The sequence below is a fragment of the Pygocentrus nattereri genome, chromosome 20 (assembly GCF_015220715.1).
Source record: "Pygocentrus nattereri isolate fPygNat1 chromosome 20, fPygNat1.pri, whole genome shotgun sequence".
Classification (NCBI taxonomy): Eukaryota; Metazoa; Chordata; class Actinopteri; order Characiformes; family Serrasalmidae; genus Pygocentrus; species Pygocentrus nattereri.
The window spans coordinates 25,458,563-25,482,031 of NC_051230.1; the positions used below are offsets into that span (position 1 = coordinate 25,458,563).

General features: G+C 39.9%; 1 protein-coding gene across 4 annotated transcripts; it reads left to right on the plus strand.

The window, feature by feature from the left end:
- The first annotated feature begins 780 nt into the window (after positions 1–780).
- Positions 781–19,427, plus strand: LOC108435323 (zinc finger protein 239-like). 4 transcript variants are annotated; one of them, XM_037531631.1, is made up of 3 exons: positions 781–926; positions 3,229–3,939; positions 16,770–19,427. In XM_037531631.1, exons 2-3 carry the CDS (start codon positions 3,359–3,361, stop codon positions 17,572–17,574), a joined length of 1,386 nt encoding a protein of 461 aa, XP_037387528.1. In that variant the 5' UTR covers positions 781–926; positions 3,229–3,358; the 3' UTR covers positions 17,575–19,427. The 4 variants fall into 4 exon arrangements, 2 of the variants coding, with proteins under 2 accessions (XP_037387528.1, XP_037387527.1); XR_005129214.1 differs by lacking the exons at positions 781–926; positions 3,229–3,939 and adding exons at positions 11,714–11,835; positions 16,498–16,735 and having other exon boundaries at positions 18,290–19,427; XR_005129215.1 differs by lacking the exons at positions 781–926; positions 3,229–3,939 and adding exons at positions 11,714–11,835; positions 16,498–16,608 and having other exon boundaries at positions 18,290–19,427.
- Positions 19,428–23,469: the final 4,042 nt, after the last annotated feature.

The window sequence follows — 23,469 nt, forward strand, 5'->3', positions numbered from 1 at the left end:
GGTGAGCATCAGAACATCTTTTGTATGTCATATTATATTTAACCTTCAGCAACTCAACATTCCTCTTGGTGGAATGTAGTGACGTGTTTTAGAACAGCACATTAACGCTGGGTAGGGAGGTGCAGGAGAAGATGTGAAAGAGGACATTATTTATTTCTGTGCAGTGCAAAAAAAATCTGTTCCCAATAAACTTGAATTAAAATTTAATGTCATATATTTTGATTTTTACATCATTATTTCTGAAGCTTACATTGTTTTTTTATCTTTACTCATTATTATTTACATCATAATTACATTCATCATTTTTCTTATCAAAACTTCTACCATTATTTCCAAACCGAGAAGTAACATAAGGCCACAATCAGGCCTAGGCCTTTAAACTTTATTCACTTTATATATTGCTTTAATTCAATGTCGTTACAACTAATTCTCTCTACATACTTACTTTTCTCATTCAAAGACATGTTAATCCTTATATGGAACAAACAGCATACTCAGGGTGAGACACACACACGCACCCACGCACTCACACACACACACACACACACACACACACACACACACACACACACACACACACGGGGAGAAAGCTGCACATGTACAGTGAGAGCCATACAGAAAAATATTATATGATTAGTTATTCAAGAAATCATTATCACAGAATCGTTCGTATAATCTAAAGTTTTAAAATAACGACCGTTCCGACTGTTTCCGTCACCGCGTGGTTCGCCTGTGACGCCGCTTCAGGCCAGGTGGTGGCGCTAATTCTGTAACTATAACTTCCACCACCTAAAGCCGAGAAGCAGAAGAACTATAACTTCCACCACCTAAAGCGGAGAAGCAGAAGATTGTGTTGTGGTCAGCAGTCCACGCTTCCACGCTCATTCTTTTTTGGAGGAGCAGAAACAAGAGCTGAACTGCTGAAGGTAGGAAGCTGTCCGACACTTTAACACTCACTGTTCTTAATTCGCTCTGAGACAAACAGATGGAGACACATTTGAGCTCTGAAAATACGTTCTGATTGGTTTAAAAGAGATTAGACAACACAGAAAAACTTAATTCAAACTTGGCTGAGTAATGGATAATGTTTTCCTAATTGGTTTTGGCAAATATAGAGCAGTTTGTTTCTAATTTATTAATGATTCATGTTATTATATTCACATGGAAACCTGCTAGTTTATTATTCTGATAATAAGATAAGATAAGGGCTTTATTGTCTTTCACATCACATGTAGTACATGAGGTGGAACGAAACATTGTACTCACGGTCCAGTTAACTCCCAAAGTGACAAACAATAAATAATACGCTTACTTATCTGATCAAAATGCTGTGTTTTACTTTCCAGACAACTTTTGGAACGAACTTTGTGGATCTCGGTTTATTCTTTGTGATTTTTTTCTGTGCTGATGTTATCAAGTCAGCTTCTTCATTTTCAAGCAAATTGTAAAGATGAATCCTGTGCATTACTATTTGCTCCATTGTCAGTTTTAATGCATAAAGATTTCATGAATCATTCATTTATACAATCTGCAAAAAGATGGCACACAATATTATTCAGGGTGATTGTAACTATTTCTATAAATGTGGTGAGAAGATCATTTTGCTCTAGAACATTATGAAGTGCTTCCTGAGAGCTGTGAGTATCTGGGTGGGGGTTGCTGGTCAATGGCCTGTAGATCAAGAGCTGGTAGGAGTGTCTATGGTGTGTGTTTTGAGGTCTGTTTAGAGGAGGGTGTAGTGAGTTTGATAATCTAGTTCAGATGCTCCCAATCTCAGTCCCAGAGCCCGCACGCTCAGTATACACTATATGGACAAAAATATTGGGACACCTATACATTACACACACATGAGATTTTATGAGCTCCCATTTTAAATTCTTAGGAATTAATATGGACCTGCCCCTCCCTCTCCACCTTTGCGTTTTTCTAGAAAAGCAGTTGTGAGGTCAGATGGTGGTGTTGGACGAGAGGTCCTGGCTTGCAATCTCTGTTCTAGATCATCCCAAAGGTGCTTGGCTTTGTGTGGGCCAGTCAAGTTCATCCACACTAAATTCACCCAACCATGTCTTTATGGACCTACCTTTTGTGCACTGGGGCACAGTAGTGCTGGAACATCCATCCATCCATCCATCCATTTTCTAAGCCGCTTCTCCGTCAGGGTCGCGGGGGGATGCTGGAGCCTATCCCAGCAGTCTTCGGGCGGAAGGCAGGATACACCCTGGACAGGTCGCCAGTCCATCACAGGGCAGACAGACAGACACTCACACACTCACACCTAGGGGTAATTTAGCATGTCCAATTGGCCTGACTGCATGTCTTTGGACTGTGGGAGGAAACCGGAGAACCCGGAGGAAACCCACGCAGACACGGGGAGAACATGCAAACTCCACACAGAGAGGACCCTGGCCGCCCGGCCGGGGAATCGAACCCAGGCCCTCCTCACTGTGAGGCGACAGCGCTACCCACCACGCCACCGTGCTGCCCGTCAGTGCTGGAACAGAAAAGAGAAAATTTGATGTTGCCTTCAGAGGCAATGTGGAACTCATTAGTGAGTAACTAAACAGAGCATTGGCACTGTGCACTTCAGCACTTGACAGCCCGAACTCTGTGAGTTTGCATGGTCTACTTCTTTGTGGCTGATCTGTTGCTCCTGTGTTTACATTTCTCAGTAATGGCACTTACAGTTGACAGGGGCAGATCTTGCAGGGCAGAAATTTAACAAACTGACTTGTGGCAAGGTGGCATTCTATGACCGTGCCAATTCCCTGTGCAACCCATTGTACTGCCAGTGTTTGTCTATTGAGACAAAAAAGGTTTTAGCTTTGTCCACTTGTTAACCATGGGTGTGGCTGAAACACATGAACTCCATAATTAGAAGGGTGTCCCAAAACTGTTGTCTATATAGTGTATTTGTCCTGTATTTAGGTGTAATCCATTCACCTCTTATATTCAGTATGAACATATGAATATGTTTCATTCCTAAATTAGTTGGATGTTGCATCTAAAAATACATTCTGATCCAAATCTTGAGTGTTGACCTTGCATTGTGACACTTCATAACTGCGCTTCAAATGTATTTGTGCATATGTGCGCCATGTGGCTATAGACCAAAAAATATGTGCTGCTTCCTCATGACCCACTCTTGCCCACATTTAGCTACAGTTTGGAAACCTGTGTATTAATCTGGCATTGCAAACTGAGTTTATATTTTCTTTTTTCTTCTTTCAGAAGTGAATGCTATACTGTTTCAAGACTTCCCGTACACTTTCCTTCCCAGCTTAAATGTGCTTCTAAAAACACAACATTATTCTTGGTGGAATTTCCTGATAAGCTGCTGAAATAGGTGATCTATAAGAATATGGCGTCTGTAAAGCATCCCGTTACTAAGCAGAAGTCATCTGGTACCTTCCACACAAACACATCTCACAGACAAACACAAACATGGAGCAAGGAAAGAAATCACCACTGCTTGGAGTGTGAAAAGAGTTTTACTCAACTGAGTAATCTCCGAAGACACCAGCGCGTTCACACAGGAGAGAAGCCGCATCACTGCTCAGAGTGTGGGAGAAGTTTTACACGACGGGGTACTCTCAAAAGACACCAGCGCATTCACACAGGAGAGAGGCCGTATCAATGCTCAGAGTGTGGAAAGACTTTTAATCATCAGAGTCATTTTAAAACACACCAGCTTATTCACGCAGGCATTAAACCATATCACTGTTCAGAGTGTGGGAAGAATTTTAGTCAGCCGAGTTCTCTTCATCAACACCAGCGCATTCACACAGGAGAGAAACCATATCATTGCTTGGAGTGTAGGAAGAGTTTTAATCAGCGCGGTTCTCTCCAGCAACACCAGCGCATTCACACAGGAGAGAAGCCGTATTACTGTTCAGAGTGCGGGAAGAGTTTCAGGCATTCAAAGACTGTGACGATACACAAGTGCACTAAGAACAGTGGTGGAAATGAGCAGTAATGAGTGTAACTTTAACATATTTTGGGAGTAAAAGTCTCTAGGGAACAGTGCTTCCAGTCCAGATTTTAAACTGTTTTAGAGGAAATCCACTCATTGCTGTTTTACAGTATCTCTACAATATGAGCACAAAAGTGAAGTATTAGTTCCTGTATTAAACAAGCCTACAGCTTATACACCCACTAAGATTGTGGTACTGCATATTATCCCCAGAATTAGTTTCATTTGTAATGTAAATTTAAAACAATTGAACAGCTCAACATTCAATGATGCATGTTTCTGATACAATGATGGATGTCTTGACAACTGTGCTTAGCCCCTTAAGTCTCTTGTTTGCTTCTTTGATGCCAACATGTTAACTAGTCAATGCTGGTTTCATTTTGAAGTGCCACTTTTACACTTCAGGAGATTTTCTGTATGCTGCATGTTTGGAGTGTTCTTGTTAAGGACCGAGGAGATATGACCCTGAAGGTTGCAACAGTGAAGTTTTTTCTGTGCTGGTCAGAACTGATCATAGCCCTGTGTCTCTTTTGCAAAGTGTATGAACTGTAAGACATCACACTATCTGAATGACATATGGGTGACCTCAGTATGGTAAACACATGACTGTTCTACATGGCATAAAATCACATACAGGCAAGACTAAATCTCATTAATGAACTTTCCATTACTGTTTCAGAGAAACAGATACTATTGATGGTATTTGTGATGCTTGAAGAATGATTTTTGAGAAGGAAGCTGTGACATCATGACACAAGGACATGTCGCAGCTGATGGTTCAGGAGCTTGAGCTGGGTATCTCCATCATTGTGGAATAATTCTTGCTTGCATGTGTTTTTAGGACGTACTAAGCTGTCAAATATTTTTTATTTTTACTCTTTTATAAAATATTTCTTTTGTATGTTACTTTTAACCCAAATAAATATTATAATGTTGTAATCTGTTCTTCTTTTGAAATTCACTGGTCTTCCCTCTGTAGCCTCTTAAACTCCTTGTAGCCACCAGTGATCCCAAAATGCACTTCGTCATATACTCTTCATAAATTTAATATTTCATAAGCTACGTTCAAAAACTGTGTGTCGTATGAGAGCTGTAACTGTCTTCTATCTAGTAAAATAGACTGGTAAAGTAAGTTTACACCCTTAGAAGAAGCTGAACTCTTTGAAGCTGAACAATTTTTTTTTTTTTTTTTTTTGCGCACTGAAAGTTGACCCATTTTTCAACAAATCTGGGCTATAAACTATAAACAGAAAGTGGCTCTGTAGTGATATATTCCTATTTTTTTTCTTAAATAATACAAAGAGTGGCTTTGATTGATGGCTTTCATCAGTAAACGTAAGCATATAGCAATATGTTTATAATTGTAAAACACATTTTATGTTAATTTGAGGGGAGCTTTTACAAAAATAATAAGTAAAATAAAAATTTACATATATTTCTTGCAGTTACTGAATAATTTGCCTTATGATTTAGTAAATTCAGATGGAAAAACCAAAATATACCCTGGAGAATAAGAGGTTAGTGTATTTATTTTGGTGTATATATTGCATTACAAATTATGAATGTGTTTGTTTTCCATACATTTGGAAATTTAGATTTTACTAATGCTGTAGTAAATTACCCACCATTAGACAAGCTTTACCTTGTAGTTCTCTAGCAAAAGCAGGGTGGCAATACAGCCATTTAAGATATTCTTCCACACTATATAAGATGCAGTGTATTTGTCTTGTTGTTTGATAATATGATATACTTCAGAGACTGAATCACTTTATTGCACTATGTTTCAAGTACAAGGAATTTCTCATAGTGAGTGCACACATGTAACATACTAAAACAGACCACACAGGTACACATATAAGACTATAAGAAATCCTAAAAAGCCCAACAAAAAAAAAACCCAGTAAAATAGTGAAAAATAAATAAAAATACAAGAAATTTTATATAATCGACCTCATGTGAAATGTTCTAAAGAGCTGAATGTGATAATGTAATATGAGTCTAAGGAAGTCCTTTTAATTATTTACATTAAAATACAGGACGATAGAAACATTTCTACAGTTGTATAAATGGGCATTGTCGTTCAGAGGAGTTATTTAGAAAGTGAGGTTTGCTGGTTGTATATAGTGAATAAGTGCTTTAGTATTTCAGCGAAGTAGGTTTGTTATATTTGAAAAGAAAATGTTTTTATTTCTCAAGTTTGAGAGCAACATGTGCCATTTCATATTTTTGTTAAATGAAAGAGACTGAAGCTGTACTTGGTGTGTTTATGTTTGTAACACACAGAGAAAAGTGTGAGTTGAAAGAAGGAAAGTATGTTATGTAAGGCAGGAGGCTGCAGTCTCCACTGATCATTGAGGACTAACAGTAAATGCTGGGTGTAAATAGATCTGGTGTCTGACATTCTCGGTAAGAGTATTACTTGCACCCAAGGTGAATAAGATCAGCCACCTAGGCATGCAGACTGCTTCGACAAACAATGAATGGGTTGTTCTCAGGAGCTCAGTGAATTCCAGCATGGTACCGTGATAGGATGCCGCCTGTGCAACAAGTCAAGTCGTGAATTTTCCTCACTGCTAATTATTCCACAGTCAACTGTCAGTGGTATTATAACAAAGTGTAAGTGATTGCAAATGACAGCAACTCAGCCACAAGGTCACCAACTTTCTGCATTGTCAGTCACTACATACCTCCAAACTTCATGTGGCCTTCACATTAGCTCAAGAACAGTACATAGAGAGCTTCATAGAATGGGTTTCCATGGCCGAACAGCTGCATCCAAGCATCACCAAGCTCAATGCAAAGCATCAAATCCAGTGTTGTAAAGCACTACTACTAGACTCTAGAGCAGTGGAGATGTGTTCTCTGGAGTGACAAATCATGCTTCTCCATCTGGCAATCCGATGGATGACTCTGGGTTTGGCGGTTGCCAGGAGAATGGTAATTGTCTGACCACATTGTGCCAAGTGTAAAGTTTATTGGAGGTGGCTATTATGATGTGGTGTTGTTTTTCAGAAGTTTGGCTCATTCCAGTGAAAAGAACTCGTAATGCTTCAGCAGACCAAGAGATTTTGGACAATTTTATGCTCCCAACTTTGCGGGAACAGTTTAAGGATGGCCCCTTCCTGTTCCAACATGACTGCACACCAGTGCAGAAAGCAAGGTCCATAAAGACATGGATGAGCGAGTTTGGTGTGGAAAAACTTGACTGGTCTGCACAGGGTCCTGACCTCAACCCGATACAACTTTGGGATGAATTAGAGTGAAACCAGAAGATCGCCGGTTTGATCCCCTGAGCTGACAGTAGAGCTGAAGTGCCCTAGAGCACAGCACCTAACCCTTTGCTCTGCTGTGAATAGGGCACAATAGTGTGTGTTAGTGTGTCACTGGATGGGTAAAATGCGGAGGTGAAATTTTCCAATGGACTAAAAAGGATCACTTAATCTTAGTAAGGTAACTAGTGGTCTTTCATCAGCGGGGAGAGGATGGTAAATTGTACTTATATTGCCAAAAGTATTTGCTCATCTCCCTTCACACGCATATGAATTTGAGTGACATTCCATTCTTAAGCCATAGGGTTTAATATGATGTTGGGCCACATTTTGCAGTTATTAAAGTTTCAACTCTTTCAGAAGCGCATTTGTGCACAATACCTGTCTCCACTCTAATTCATCCCAAAGTTGTATTGGGTTGAGGTCAGGACTCTGTGCAGGCCAGTCAAGTTTTTCCACACTAAACTCGCTCATCCATGTCTTTATGGACCTTACTTTGTGCGGCTGGTGCGCAGTCATGTTAGAACAGAAAGGGGCCATCTCCAAACTATTCCCACAAAGTTGGGAGCATGAAATTGTCTCTTGGTCTGCTGAAGCATTAAGAGTTCCTTTCACTGGAACTAAGGGGCCAAGCCCAACTCCTGAAAAACAACACCACACCATAATCCCCCTCACCAAACTTAACACTTGGCACAATGCAGTCAGACAAGTACCGTTCTAAAGGCAATCGCCAAACCCAGAATTGTCCATCGGATTCACACCACTGCATTAAACACTTTGCATTGTGCTTGGTGATGTAAGGTTTGGATGCAGCTGCTCGGCCTTGGAAATCCATTCCATGAAGCTCTCTATGCTGTTCTTGAGCTAATCTGAAGGCCACATGAAGTTTGGAGGACTGTACACTGTTAGAAATTAAGGAACCATGCAGGTATATGATTCGTTCAGCAATGTATAAACAATATAAGTGTATCCTCAAAGGTGCAACAGCGATTTTAAGGTCCAATTGTGTACCTTAAATAAGTTTTTTAGACATTTGTATCTTTTTATAAACTGTTTTAAAACAGAACAATAAAATAAAAAGCCTGGAGACTGTGGAGTCTGTACAACTTAGAAAATATAATTTCAATGGATTATGGTACAGTTATGTTCCCTGACTAAAGGTACAGAGATGTACCCCTGAGGGTACCACCACAGTGACAAAAAGGGTATTGCCCCAGTGACAGTGTCATATCTTTTTTGAGAGTGTAGCAATTGACTCTGCAGAAAGTTGGTGACCTCTGCACACTATGCGCTTCAGCATCCACTTACCCTGCTCTGTCATTTTACATGGCCTACCACTTCATAGTTGAGTTGCTGTCGTTCCCAATCGTTTCCACTTTGTTATAATACCACTGTCAGTTGACTGTGGAATATTTAGCAGTGAGGAAATTTCATGACTGGACTTGTTGCACAGGTGGCATCCTATCACGGTACCACGCTGGAATTCACTGAGCTCCTGAGAGCAGGAATCTAAGCAAACTTCAACTAGTCCAAAATGCTGCAGCTATAACGGGGAGCGAGGAGGCGGACGCATACGCTGAGATAAGCGACTTTTATTAAGGGCAAATCCAGAATCAGGGTCATAACGGTCCAAGGTCATATAGCCGACACGGATAGACTGGGGTTCAGACATCACACAAACCAGAACAGAACTAACAGCAAACAGTCCAACGAAGCAAACAACAAAACAGAGCAAGGACATGAAACAGAGACCAATACAAAGACCGACAAACACAGGGCTTAAATAACAGGGAAAATGAGGGACAGGTGCAAACAATCATGGGAGGAGTTACAAAACCAAAACAGGAACACATGGACAGGACTGGGAGGGGCCAACCGTGACAGCAGCAAGGGTCCTCACTAAAACTAGAAAATTTGATCATATCAGTCCAGTGCTATCATCATTGGCTGCCTTTTAAATTCTGTATTGATTATAAAATTCTTTTATTGGCATATAAAGCGGTACATAGGCTCGCTCCTGAGTACCTGCAAGACCTTATTTTCCATTACGAGCCATCACGACTACTCAGATCCCAAAGTGCTGGCTTATTAATAGTTCCTAGAATTAATAAGGCTGCAGCTGGGGAAAGAGCTTTTTCTTATAAAGCCCCCAAACTCTGGAATGATTAACTCGTTGTTAACCCAGGCCTCGACCGATCTGGTATGGCAATCATATTTGTGATCCGCATGATAGTTTTGGCATAAATTTTACGCCGGATGCCCTTCCTGACGCAACCCTCACCATTTATCCGGGCTTGGGACTGGCACCAGAAGTACACAAAGTACACCCCTAATGGCTGGTTTGGTATGGATGGCTTACATGCAAGGAAATAATTGTTACTAAGATTTAAAAAAGAATAATCCTTATATTTTTGTGCTGTGCTAACTTAGTTCATTTTTTAAGTAATCGATTTTTGAATAAGTTATATAATGTGTTTCGGAACCTCAATCAGCTGTTCAGATGAGCTCATGGCTGTGAGGTGTAAGCACCTTAAGAGATTTGAAAGATCACAAAGTATTATGCTTGATGACATGATATCATTGGTCTGTTTGAAGAGTTTGTGTGATTGATGTGATATAATAACTTTTTCATATCAGGTGGAAGTTTTTTTCTTCTACATTTTCTGCCAGTTGATGTAAGTAGAGAATGCATGATTTAGGTCAGAATACTTTGACGCGTTTCACATTGAGTTTAGATTCTTTTTCTTTTCTTCTTTCAGAAACGATTGACATCCTGTTTCAAGTATCTTGTTCCTAGTGTCTGCTTTGCTAAGCTGCTAAAACAGACCAAGTACAACAATATGGCTCCCAGAAGATGCAGCTTGCAAGTTTAAGAAAAGCACAGTGGTAAAAATATGTATTAATGAGTGCAACCATAACTCCATGCCAGAAATCTGGATGAAACTGCTTTCAGACCAGATTTAAAATAAAAATCCTACTTTTAGAGGGGACAACCGTGTTTTGTTGTTTTGCCTTTTGTCTACAGCATATGCATAAAAATAAGTGTAATTCCCTGTAAGTCACGCCTGCAGTATAGAAGTCATTTGGATTTGGAATTGTGATTAATTTATTTTGTCTGCAATTAAGTCATTCTTTCATTGACTGATGAATAAATATGTGGTTATGATGAATTTTTGTATATGAGACACATTTTGAGTGAGATTTCTCCCTCTCTATCCACTATAAGCATTGTTAAACTTCACAAGATCACTGTGAGCCTAAGACCTTGACAGCTGTCATGGTGTAGTGTCTGTAATGTTTCTTCTCTGCTTTGGGAGGAACTTTTTTACCCCAAATGGACACCATCTATATTTTAGAGACCTGGACTGTGTCAGAACAAGCAAGCTCTTGGTTTAAAACAGTTTGGTAAATCGTGAAGGACCTCTGCATTTGGACAGGGAATAGAGTTGCAGAGAGTGGGAGGAACCCAGAGAGAAGGGGCCTCTCTGATCCAAGCATCTCTAAATTAATCCTTAATTTGTTTAATAATTGAAATTATTTCTATATAATTATAATTCTACTTCAGGAGTTAAGTATTCTTTCCAAATAAACACTGGTCTAGATTAAAGGAGTTAAAATGGGGGTGGACAGGACTCTGCAGTCCCTAAACATGCCTGTTGACCCTTCTATGTGCAACAGAGTTAAAGGAAGGAATGCACATTAAGGGTGGCAGAAGGGCTGCAGTCTACACTGAGTGAACAGAACATTCAGGTCTAGTAACTATTAGTAAAGCGTTGCACCATTGAGTAGATCTGAGTAACTACATATGATACAATTAATACACCTGTTTGGAGAGATGAGTGTAAAGAAGACCAATGAAGACTCACATACAGTACAAGAGATGCCACAATCAGTTCTCAGCACAAACGCAAAGACTGAAATAGACACAATTTGCACACAGTATGGATGCCTCAAAGGTGCAAACCAAAGACCAGCATTATTATTTAACTTTTTCCATTTAAAGCAATTGTATCAGGTATAGGCAGATTATATGTCATTTACATACACAACACTTTATATAATATATATATATATATATATATATATATATATATATATATATATATATATATATATATATTGTTATATATTATATATATGTTATATAATATATAACAATATATGTTGAACAGCAGAGGGCTATGGAGCCCCACTGGTGACATTCTTTTACATTAAAAATGTTTAAGCATTTATAAAGTATGATTTTGCTCAAATGCTCATTTTGGACTCATTAGGGAGCGCCCTCTAGCGTTTTGAAAGCCGGAAGACATTGCAGAGTGGTAATTCTCCTCCTGTACTGCATACCGGTGAGTACAGGCCCACTTCGAGTCCTTGCTATTAACCAATCAGAGAGGGATCTTCCTGAATACGGGTGGGATTTAAAATAGGTGAAGCGTGAAGCCTCTTCAAGCCGAGTGGTGGCGCCAATTCTATAGCTATACCTTTCTCCGGCTGCAATAACACCGAGAAGCAGAAGGTTGTGTTGTGATCAGCAGTCCACGCCTCTGCGCTCATAGTGTTTTTGGAGGAACAGAAACAAGAGCTAAACTGTTGAAGGTAGGAAGCTGTCCGACACATTAACGCTCACTGATTGAGATTCTCTGATAACAGTAACTCAGCAGAGAATTGGATAAAGCTTTGCTGATGGTTAAGTGCATAAAACAGTGTGTGTGTGTGTTGGTTTGTGTTGTATCGATAACAACATCTCGACTTTGATATTAATGCCAGACTTGAAGCCTCTGTGTTTATTCCAAATCCACATCTCGGGCAGCAGATTAATCAGAATAAGAATCAGACTTGCTCTGCTGTGTTTGCATATGAAAGGAATTTGTCATCTTTTACTATTCAGTACTGTTTTTTAGCTAAAATGTACGAGGTCCGAGGTACATTAGGTTAAGATGTGACCGCTGGCTGGTTAGCTGAACTGAGTTGCCTGACGATTATTGTTTACCTGTCTGCTTCTCTCAGAGACTTTAGATTCCTTTGAAAGCCTTTTCAGTGTAAATGTAAGATTCATGTGAGCTATTCTGGATTTTTGTGGGGCGTAAAGTCGAACAATACAACAATAGTGCTAACTAGCCAGGTACACCCTCCTCTTCGAGTGGTCCTAACGAATATGCGCATATCAGTAGGATATTATGTTGAAACTCCGTGTTTTAAACGTTTAATTGTGTTTTTAATGTTAATTAAGTACATACTCAGAATAATGTTACTACTTATGGTTTATACGGGGCTTAAAGCTTGTTATTCGCCACCTTAAATAGTCTCTGAGTGTCTTAGTGGCCTGAGGCGCCAGAGCATCTGCTGCCCCATTTAAGGTGAAGCGGGATGGCGAATAAGAAGCTTCAGTTTGAGGTTTAGGCTATCAAAATATCTTAAATACAGTTTTATGTTATACATACTTACTGTAGGACATTTCGACAAGGTATCCCAGTTTGTCAGAACACCGACAAAGGTTTGCTAATATGCCACCTTAAGTAGAAAATGCCAAAATCGAGAGAAATACGACAATAAGTCAAAGATGGAATTAATTCTGTCTTTGTATAAATGTGCCACTGGTTGGGAATAGCGTTAAATCTGCCCTTGGCAGAGTGAAAGATGTTGGTAAGTTTGATAATGGAGTTTAATCTGAGTGAAATGACTGTGGACTGTACAAGGGCTTTCAATGATTTAAAACTTTAGACTTACTTAAAGGTCTACTTGCAGGTGGACAAAAAACAAGCAAAATAGTTCAGAAAGACCGGGAAAAATCTGAAAAGATATGTAGACGCCTTAGATGCAGTCTCCAAAAATGCTACAAGGAGAAGGTTAGCAGAACCCACATTGCAACCAATAAACTGCACTTTATCGGATTTAGCCACAATAATACATCCAAATTTCCCAGTCTCCAAAGGTCACTACTGTAATTTACTGTTATTTACTAATTACTGGCTTTATCCTGATATTCATGATTTCTGTTTGGAGGTCATGAGCAAGTAATCCAAGATATCCTAGGCTTTGGCATCCCCATTGGCCCCACCGTAGAACTATTTAAAGGGAAAACACCCCTGATTTCGTCAAAATTTCTGCAAAATGAAATGCTTAAGATGTAAACGAATGAATTCAGAGTGGTTTAGTGTGAAGTGCTTAATTCTGGAGAAGTTTACCAAGTCAGAATTGTTAACAGTGGTCGTGATTGGAACCAGACGTCTGAAGAGTATAATGTTTCTGAAACAGGGGTGTCCAATCCAATGGACCAGAGTGGCTGCTGGTTTTCATTCCAAACAGTCTTCAAACAACTGATTACATGAGCTTCTGTTTTGTTTAAATTAAAATTTGCAACTACATCTGCCCTTTTTGGATACACATCTGCCCTTTTTGGATGCCTTTCGATGGACACTCCTGCTCTAAAGTGTCCCTTGAAGAATTTTATTACATGAAATGATTATGTATATGCAGCCTGATGTCAGGGACATTCTTTTACAATAGGTTTGCAATTAGATTTTAGTTTAAAGCAATTTTTAAACATTTATGATGGAGAGGAACATGTAGGGTGTCATAAGGCAAAATAGTCCCTACAGAAAAGAAAATCTGTGGTTCAGATTGATCACTATTTCACCATAATCAACATTATATATTAAAACTCAGACACATGTAGGTTCACTGTTGGTTTTGGATTGAAAATGCCTATACTTGTGTTTTAGACATTATGGCCTCTGGTGACCTCTGTCACCACCACTGTAAAGAGATCTGACTGTAAAGAAATGTATGTTTCACATCAGACTATTCTTAATGTCTTTGTTTACATCTCAAGCATTAAATTATGCAGACAAGAAAAGTGGAATTCCGATTCAATAGCATCTCACTAACAGTATCTACACACCTTAAACCTTTTATCTTAATGCTACTCACCACTGCAAAAAATATTTTTACTCAACTGGAAAGACAGAACCCAAATCTCCAAAAAGCATCAACTCCGCTTCCTTACAGATCACTCCAGCCTGAAAGACTATCTAACAACGATCTAACACTAAATTATTTGAGGAAGCCTGGTTGCATTTTCTACAGTACATACAGAGCTAATTCCTCGTCCCATAATCTTTTTGTGAAAACGTTAGAAACACATACATTTTTTTCATTAACCCACATCACGGTCATTGTCAAAAGGTGGAGTGAAAAAAGCCTTCTCCCACATACAGCAAACTTTTTTATAATGGCCCAACCCATCCAATAAAATCCATATGAATTTGTATTTAAATTCTGCTTGTTGACTTATGTGTCCTCATCTCTGTTTCTTATATCTGCAATTTGTCTAAAGGCTTGTCTGCCCCCCCCCCCCCCCACCCCCCACCATCACCACCACCACCACCACCACCATTGCCATTGACTCATTGAATTCAGTTTTCAGTTAAACCATTCTCTTTTACCTAGTTCGCAGGAACAAATGTTACATTTGTCATGGAGAAACCCATCTTATCTTGGAGTCTCCTGGCTAAAGCACGACAACAAACACAAGTGTTCTAAATGTCGTTTGTTTGAATAATTATGTGATTGCCTTTTTCATATCAGATAGAAATGTATTTTCTCAGTTGATGTTAGCAGAGCTTTCATGATGTGGATCAGATTACAACCCCAATTCCAATGAAGTTGGGACGTTGTGTAAAACATAAATAAAAACGGAATACAGTGATTTGCAAATCCTTTTCAACCTATATTCAATTGAATACACTACAAAGATATTTAATGTTGAAATGGACAAACTTTATTGTTTTTTGCAAATATTCACTCATTTTGAATTTGATGCCTGCAACACGTTCCAAAGAAGTTGGGACAGGGGCAACAAAAGACTGGGAAAGTTGAGGAATGCTCAAAAAACACCTATTTGGAACATTCCACAGGTGAACAGGTTAATTGGAAACAGGTGAGTGTCATGATTGGGTATAAAGGGAGCATCCCTGAAAGGCTCAGTCGTTCACAAGCAAGGATGGGCGAGGTTCACCACTTTGTGAACAACTGCATGAGCAAATAGTCCAACAGTTTAAGAACGTTTCCCAATGTGCAATTGCAAGGAATTTCGGGATTTCATCATCTACAGACCATAATGTCATCAAAAGATTCAGAGAATCTGGAGAAATTTCTGCAAGTAAGCGGCAAGGCAGAAAACCAACATTAAATGCATGTGACCTTCGATCCCTCAGGCGGCACCACATTAAAAACCCACATCATACTGTAACGGATATTACCACATGGGCCTAGGAACACTTCAGAAAACCATTGTCAGTGAACACAGTTCGTCACTCCACCTACAAGTGCAAGTTAAAACTCTGCCATGTAAAGCGAAAGCCAGAAACGCTGCCAGTGTCTCTGGGCCTGAGCTTATCTGAGATGGACTGGCTCAAAGTGGAAAAGTGTCTTGTGGTCTAACAAGTCCACATTTCAAATTGTTTTTCTTCTCTGGGCCAAAGAGGAAAAGGACTGTCTGGATTGTTATCAGCGCAAAGTTCAAATCCAGCATCTCTGATGGTATGGAGGTGTGTTAGTGCCCATGGCATGGGTAACTTGCACATCTGTGAAGACACCATTAATGTTGCAAGGTACATACAGGTTTTGGAGCAACATCTGCTGCCATCCAAGCAACGTCTTTTTCAGGGATGTCCCTGCTTATTTCAGCAAGACAATGCCAAGCCACATTCTGCACGTGTTACAACAGCGTGGCTTCATAGTGAAAGAGTGTGGGTAGTAAACTGGCCTGCCTGCAGTCCAGACCTGTCTCCCATTGAAAATGTGTGGCGCATTATGAAACGCATAATATGACAACGGAGACCCTGGACTGTTAAGCAACTGAAGTTGTACATCAAGCAAGAATGGGAAAGAATTCCACCTACAAAGCTTCAACAATTAGTGTCCTCAGTTCCCAAACGCTTATCGAGTGTTGTTAAAAGGAAAGGTGATGTAACACAGTGCTAAACATGCCCCTGTCCCAACTTCTTTGGAACATGTTGCAGGCGTCAAATTCAAAATGAGTGAATATTTGCAAAAAAAAATAAAGTTTATCCGTTTGAACATGAAATATCTTGTCTTTGTAGTGTATTCAATTGAATATAGGTTGAAAAGGATTTGCAAATCATCATATTCTGTTTTTATTCATGTTTTACACAACGTCCCAACTTCATTGGAATTGGGGTTGTACTTCTGTTGCATTGCACGCTGTGTTTAGATTTTCTTTTTTTCTTTTTCCAGAAATAAAAGATGTCCTGTATCAAGTCTTCTGCAATTCCTACCCAGCTTAAACATGGTTCTGTAAATTCATCAGGACATTCCACCAAGAGCAATGCTAAGCTGCTGAAACAGGTTAAACATAAGAATGTGGAATCCAGAAAACATTCCAGTACTGAGGAAACATCATCTGTTACCCTCGACATGAGCACATCTCACAGAAAAACACAGAAACAGAGCAGTTTGAGAATGCACTACTGCTGTGAGTGTGGAAAGAGTTTTACTCTTCAGAGTAGTCTCAAAATACACCAGCGCATTCACACAGGAGAGAAGCCTTATCGCTGCTCTGATTGTGGCAAGAGTTTTAATCAACGAAGTCATCTTCAACAACACAAACGCATTCACGCCCGAGAGAAGCTGTATCACTGCTCAGAGTGTGGGAAGAGTTTTACTCGACAGGCTACTCTCCAAATACACCAGTACATTCACACCGGAGAGAAGCCGTATCGTTGCTTAGAGTGTGGGAGGAGTTTTAATCAATCGAGTCATCTCCGACAACACAAGCGCATTCACACAGGAGAGAAGCCTTTTTATTGCTCAGAGTGTGGGAAGAGTTTTACTCGACAGGCTACGCTCCAAATACACCAGTACATTCACACTGGAGAGAAGCCGTATCGTTGCTTAGAGTGTGGGAGGAGTTTTAATCAACAGTGTCATCTTCGACAACACAAACATGTTCACACAGGAGAGAAGCCTTATTACTGCTCAGAGTGTGGAAGGAGTTTTAGTCGTCAGAGTCATCTTCAACAGCACCAGCACATTCATACAGGAGAGAAGCCGTTTCACTGCTCAGAGTGTGGGAAGAGTTTTAATCAAAAGAGTAATTTCCAACAACACATGCATATTCATAGAGAACAGAAGCCGTATCACTGTTTAGAGTGTGGGATGAGTTTTAATCGTCTGAATCATCTCCAAAGACACCAGCGCATTCACACAGGAGAAAAAACATATTACTCCTCAGAGTGTGAGAAGAGTTTCAGGCATTCAAAGACTTTAAAGGCAAAGAAGTGCATTAAGAGCAGTGATGGAAATGGACAATAATAGTTGTAACCATAACACATTCTGGAAATACAATTTCTCCTGGGAATGGTGCTTGCAGCCCAGATTTGAAACTGTTTTTAAGGGGAAACCACCTTTTGTTGTTTTACACTGCTTCCAAAACATGAGCAAAAAATGAACTATAACTTCCTGTGCTGAAGACCCTGTCAAGCCTACACCCAGTGAGAAGATTTGGTGCTTCAAATTTCCCCCAAAATTAGTTTCATTTTCAGTTTATGTTGAATACAATTGAGAAATTCTGCATTCAAAAATAAGGTTCTTCACTTTCTAATTTAGAGTATTTAATGTAGTATAGTATTTCCAATGCTATAATAGATGTTTTAACAAATGTTTGACAGTGTGCTTAGCTTCTTTTGCTCTTACATGTTAACTCACAAGTAAATGCTTGTTGGACACTTTGTCTTCCTTTTTAATCATTAGGAGATGTTTTTGGTAGTTTTTTGTTTGGAGTGCTCCTCTTAAGAACTGTAATGAAGCAAATATGACCCTGAAGATTGCAATGGTGAAGTTTTTGCTGTGCTGGACAGAACTGAACAGTTTTGTTATGTAATAAAGCTGTCTGACAGATGTACTGGTGAGCTCTCCTCAGTATGGCATACACAGCATAAAGTTGCATACAGGCCAGGCTGAAATTCATCCAGGACCTTCTTATTACTCTTTCCAAAAACTCTTCGTTTTTATTTTCATATTTTTTTAGATGCTTGGAGGGTGATTGTTCCTTCAGAAGGGCATGGTGATATGAAATAAGGACTTTATGCTCTACAAGACTTCAGAAGTTGGAACTGGATATCTCCATCATTGTTGAATTGGTTATGGCATTTTGGGACATTCAAGGCCTCAGGCCTGAGTAAGAGCGACTGTTGCTGACATCATTGGACACTTTGTTGTCTAAACCTCACTTTGTCCAGTTATGTTCCTAAACCAGTCCATGTCTGCATTATAAAAGGTTCGATTTGTAATTATAATTCAGCATTTGTATGCAATTCTATATGTAGATCATTTAACTTGCATTTAATTTGCATAAAGGTGGAACAACTTTGACCAAGTTTGCGTTAGGTGGGGAAGACACATGCAGGTGCTCTTAACTTCTCTCTCTCTCTCTCTCTCTCTCTCTCTCTCTCTCTCTCTCTCTCTCTCTCTCTCTCTCTCTCTCTGTTTTATCCTGCTTATTTCTTTATTTAAGCCTTTACGTTAAGCGTTTACATGTGAGGTTATTCATGTGTTTGTGAACCTGTTGAGATTTTTATTTTTCTCCATGTTCATCTATTCTTATTCTTTTTAATAATAGTTTTCTTTCATGTTCCTGTAAACCTGAAAAGCATCCTATTAAATTTTAGGATCTACCACGGGTGCGGTCTACTCTTTTTAGCTTTTGGGGTATATCACATTACAAAACAATGTGAATAGGTATTTTTCATCCATTTGTAAATTTGTTCTTAGTCATGCTATAGTATATTATCCAACATTTAGACCACTTTGTAGTTTTGTTTGGTTAAAAACAGGCAGTAGAGCCATTTGTTGTATTCCACTATGCTGTATAAACTAATATATGCAGGCTTCTTTTTAATTTTGTTTCATACTGTAATCTACTTCAGAATCACTTTGTTTTATTGTTTTACTCAAAACAAGAATTTGTTAAGGTGAATCTCTTTATTCTACATAAATAAGCTATTGTGAAAGGAGATCTATCCATCTATCCATCTATCTATCTTTGCTTTGTATACATGCAGTTTTTCATAGATGTTTGTTCATCTTCCAGAAATATCTTTTCAGTAGTTGTCCATAACTTTCATTTTTTAATGTTATTTCAGACAATAAAAGTTTATAAGCAGTAAGTATTCAGAGATATATGCTTCTCTTACTTTATAGGAGTCAATTGCGTTTAATTTGACCTTCAGTCAGCTGTTTTCATGAGCCCATGGATATGAAATGTAAGCACTTGGAGGTTTGAAGGATCAGATCATTTATTATGCTCTTAAATTGCATTTTATTAAGACCAAATTAATCAAAGTCTGAGGCCTTGCCAAAAAAGAAACAAAAACCACATGTAGGAAATTCACATTTTGACTCAGAATGACCTTGTAAAGCAGAGGATGACCTGCATGTAGGATAAAAGTTATTCAGGACATGACTGTAGTGGTTTCCCAATAATCCCAGTTGTTGTTGCCCTGGAGAAAACCAGCTTAGCCCTGGAGTTATTTTTTTCCTTTTAATTTCTGCCAGTTGTTGTAAATAAAACATTCATGATTTAGATCAGACTGCAGTTTTGTTGCACTGCACATTGAGTTTATGTTGTTTTTTTAAATTGTCCAGAAATAAATTATGTGATCTTTCAAGTCTTCTCCTACTTTATCTTACCCACCTTAAATGTTTTTCCTTAAACATGTCAAGACATTCCATCAGAAAGAATGTTAGGTACATTCACCAGCCACTTTATTAGGTATGCCTTTATTAGGTACGCCTTCAATTACTTGTTAACACAAATAGCTAATCAGCCAATCACATGGCCGCAACTCAATGCATTTAGGCATCTAGAGGTGGTCAAGACGACTTGCTGAAGTGCAGACCGAGCATCAGAATGGGGAAGAAAGGTGATTTAAGTGACTTTGAATGTGGCATGGCTGTCGGTGCCAGACAGGCTGGTCTGAGTATTTCAGAAACTGCTGATCTGTTGGGATTTTCACGCCAAACCATCTCTAGGGTTTACAGAGAATGGTCCGAAAAAGAGAAAATATCCAGTGAGCGGCAGTTGTGTGGACGAAAATGCCTTGTTGATGTGAGAGGTCTCAGGTTTGCACTTCAGCAAGTTGTCTTGACCACCTCTGCATGCATTGAAATGCATTGAGTTGTGGCCATGTGATTGGCTGATTAGCTATTTGTGTTAACAAGCAACTGAACCTAATAAAGTGACCAGTGACTATGTTACAATGCTATCCTTAGACTTTAGTTCAGCATTCAATACCATCATTCCTCAGCATCTGATTGGAAAGCTGAGCATGCTGGGCCTGAACATTGTCCTCTGCAATTGCATCCTGGACTTTCTCACTAAGAGACCTCACTTGGTCCAGATCAGGAGCAGCATCTCTTAACACCTGACTATGCGGCAGCTCACAGTTCAACCACAAGTTTGCTGATAACACTACTGTGGTTGGTCTAATCAGCAAGAATGATGAGTCATCCTACAGAGTGGAGGGGCGGTGACTGAGAGACTGGTGCAAAGTCAACACTTTATATCTGAATGTGGACAAAGACAAAGGTGGTAATTGCCTGAAGGAGAGCACAGACTGAACACTCTCCACTCACCATCAACAACTCCTCCATAGAGATTATTGCAAGTACCAAGTTCCTTGGAGTTCACCTAGTGGAGAACCTCTCCTGGACCCTGAACAAGCCAATAAAAGCCCAGCAGCATCTGTATTTCCAGTGGAAGTTAAGGGAAGCTCATCTCCCATCCATCATCCTTACCACCTTCTGCAGAGGCACTACAGAGAGCATACTGACCAGCTGTACTCCTGCCTGGTTTGGAATTGCAATAATATCTCCAACAGCAAGGCCCTCTAGCAAATAGTGAGGAAAAGATCATCAGGGTCTCTTTTCCATCTATCATGGACATTTACACCACACGATGCATTTGAAAAACCAACAGTATTGTAGACGACCCAACATGTCCCTCACTAGAGCTAGGTGATATGGCAAAAAATGTTATCACCATAAAAAAAATTCATATCAGCCTATATCGATACATATCACAATAAATGCCAATGCATTGTTTTTTTTCCAATTTCAAGGCTGTTTTTGAGTGGTTAATTGTCATTCTAGACGGTCTTTTATGTTCGGAATATGACAAGCACTTTTTTCCCCCCAAATCTGTCATGGTACAGTGGGAGAAAGTTTCTGGTTAGCTGTTACCAGCTGGAAAAGCATGGATGCAATTTTTGTAATAGTCATAATTTAATCATAACATATCATAATTTTAGCTGTCTGGTGATGAGTGCTAGACTATCTAGTTACAAGAGCTGAACTGTTTAGTTGCTCAAGAAGTTCAGCTTTGTATGAACAGCAAACATTAGCTGGCTTGGTAGGTCAGTGATGGATCACACCGCCATCACTGCCATCACTCCTACTGCATCCATGTCAGAGCATATCACAGTAATCAAACACCAGCTAGCTGATATCTGGATTTCTCTATTCTGTCATAATAGTTTGAGGGGTGAACTGCAATATATCTGGTGCTCACTGTGTAAAAGCATTAACTGCAGTGTGATTTTCTCCCACCAGGAAAACAGAGTCCTCCTTTTAGTTACATTTAAACTAAAATGGGTGCGGGGCGCTGGTGAGCAGGCAATGGAGTAGGTTGGGGTTTCTTGAGCTCCGCTGGGAACTTTTAATAAAATATAGCTTGTGGCGTTTTTTTTTTTTAACAAAGCCATAGGTTAGTTGTCCGATTGTATATTTAATTCACCCGTTTGCTTTTCATGTGAATTACGCGAATAAATGGCCAAGAATCTACGTCAATTCACGTACACGGGCAGAAACATAGCTAACAGGCCTAGCGCCTCAGGCGATGCCCAAGCGACACCCCGCGTGAAAACTTCGGTGATGGCGGAGATGAAAGCCGAGATTCTTTCTTCTTTGAAGGAAGACATCACCACTTTACTAAGGTCTGAGCTGAAAAGTGTACTCGCTGACGAGTTTGCAGGAATGAAGTCTGAGCTTCGTGCCGTTAAGGAAGAAGTGATAGGCAGTGTGGCCGCGCTACGTGCAGACGTGGATAGTGTGAAACAAACCGTGGCTGGAATGGAGTACAGCCTCTCTACATGCTCAGATGATATCACCACTCTGCAAACAACCGTGCACAAGCTTAGCAAAGATGTAGCTGGTTTGCAGGAGAAATGCGTCGACCTGGAAGGGCGAATGAGGAGATCGAACATCCGAATTCTCAATGTGACTGAGGGTCCTGGCTCGAGCTCGCCTGCCGCGGTTTCTAAGTTACTAAAAGAGGCCCTGCGTCTGGAGAAGGAGGTTGTAGTCGACAGGTCGCACCGTGGTCTGCAATTGAGGCAGCAGGGTGGCAAACCCCGCGCTATTGTGGCCCAACTTCACTACTATCAGGACTGTGTGGACATTCTTCGTCGAGCCAGGGAGGCTGGCTCCCTGCAGTATAACGGCACTAAGATTTTCATCTTCCCTGATTATCCACCTAGTGTAGCCCGCGCTAGATCAGCATTCAACGAAGTTAAGAACATCCTCCGTGGGCAGAAAGGTACGCGTTTCGGCATGTTTTACCCAGCTAGGCTCCGCATTACACACAATGGAACTGAGAAAGAGTTCCAAGACCCAGCGGAGGCAATGGCGTATGTCAGGGCCAACATGGTACAGACCGGGTAGATAGCTAGCCACGGCTGAAACCTGACACTCCATTGGTGAGTAACCAAAGGCAAAGGCACACGTTGTGGAACTGACTACTCGGACGCTACAAATTTCACTGAAGTAAAATAAAAAAAAAAACAAAAAAAACGAGTGGACTAATGTTGGAGTTGCTCATAACCGAGTGCTTTGCATAATAAGTTTATTTGATCTATAGGCCACTTTATTGTTATTACTATTATTTTCCTGAAGTACTCAGCGGAGCTGCTTGTATCACTAGTTCTCTCCCGTAAGCACAGTGTGCTTTTCTTGTTGCATAGGGGTTTCAGAGCACCTTGTTATGTTAGGTGACATGGGTTGGGTTTCTACTGCACCATTGATTATTATTTCTGTTTGTTTGAGGTGTGCTGTGTTATTAGAGATATTAGCGGTTTATTTTCTTTGGTATTGCACTGCACTTATAACTAATATATGACTAGCACATGTCTAACGAGTAAAAAGACAGGTTGC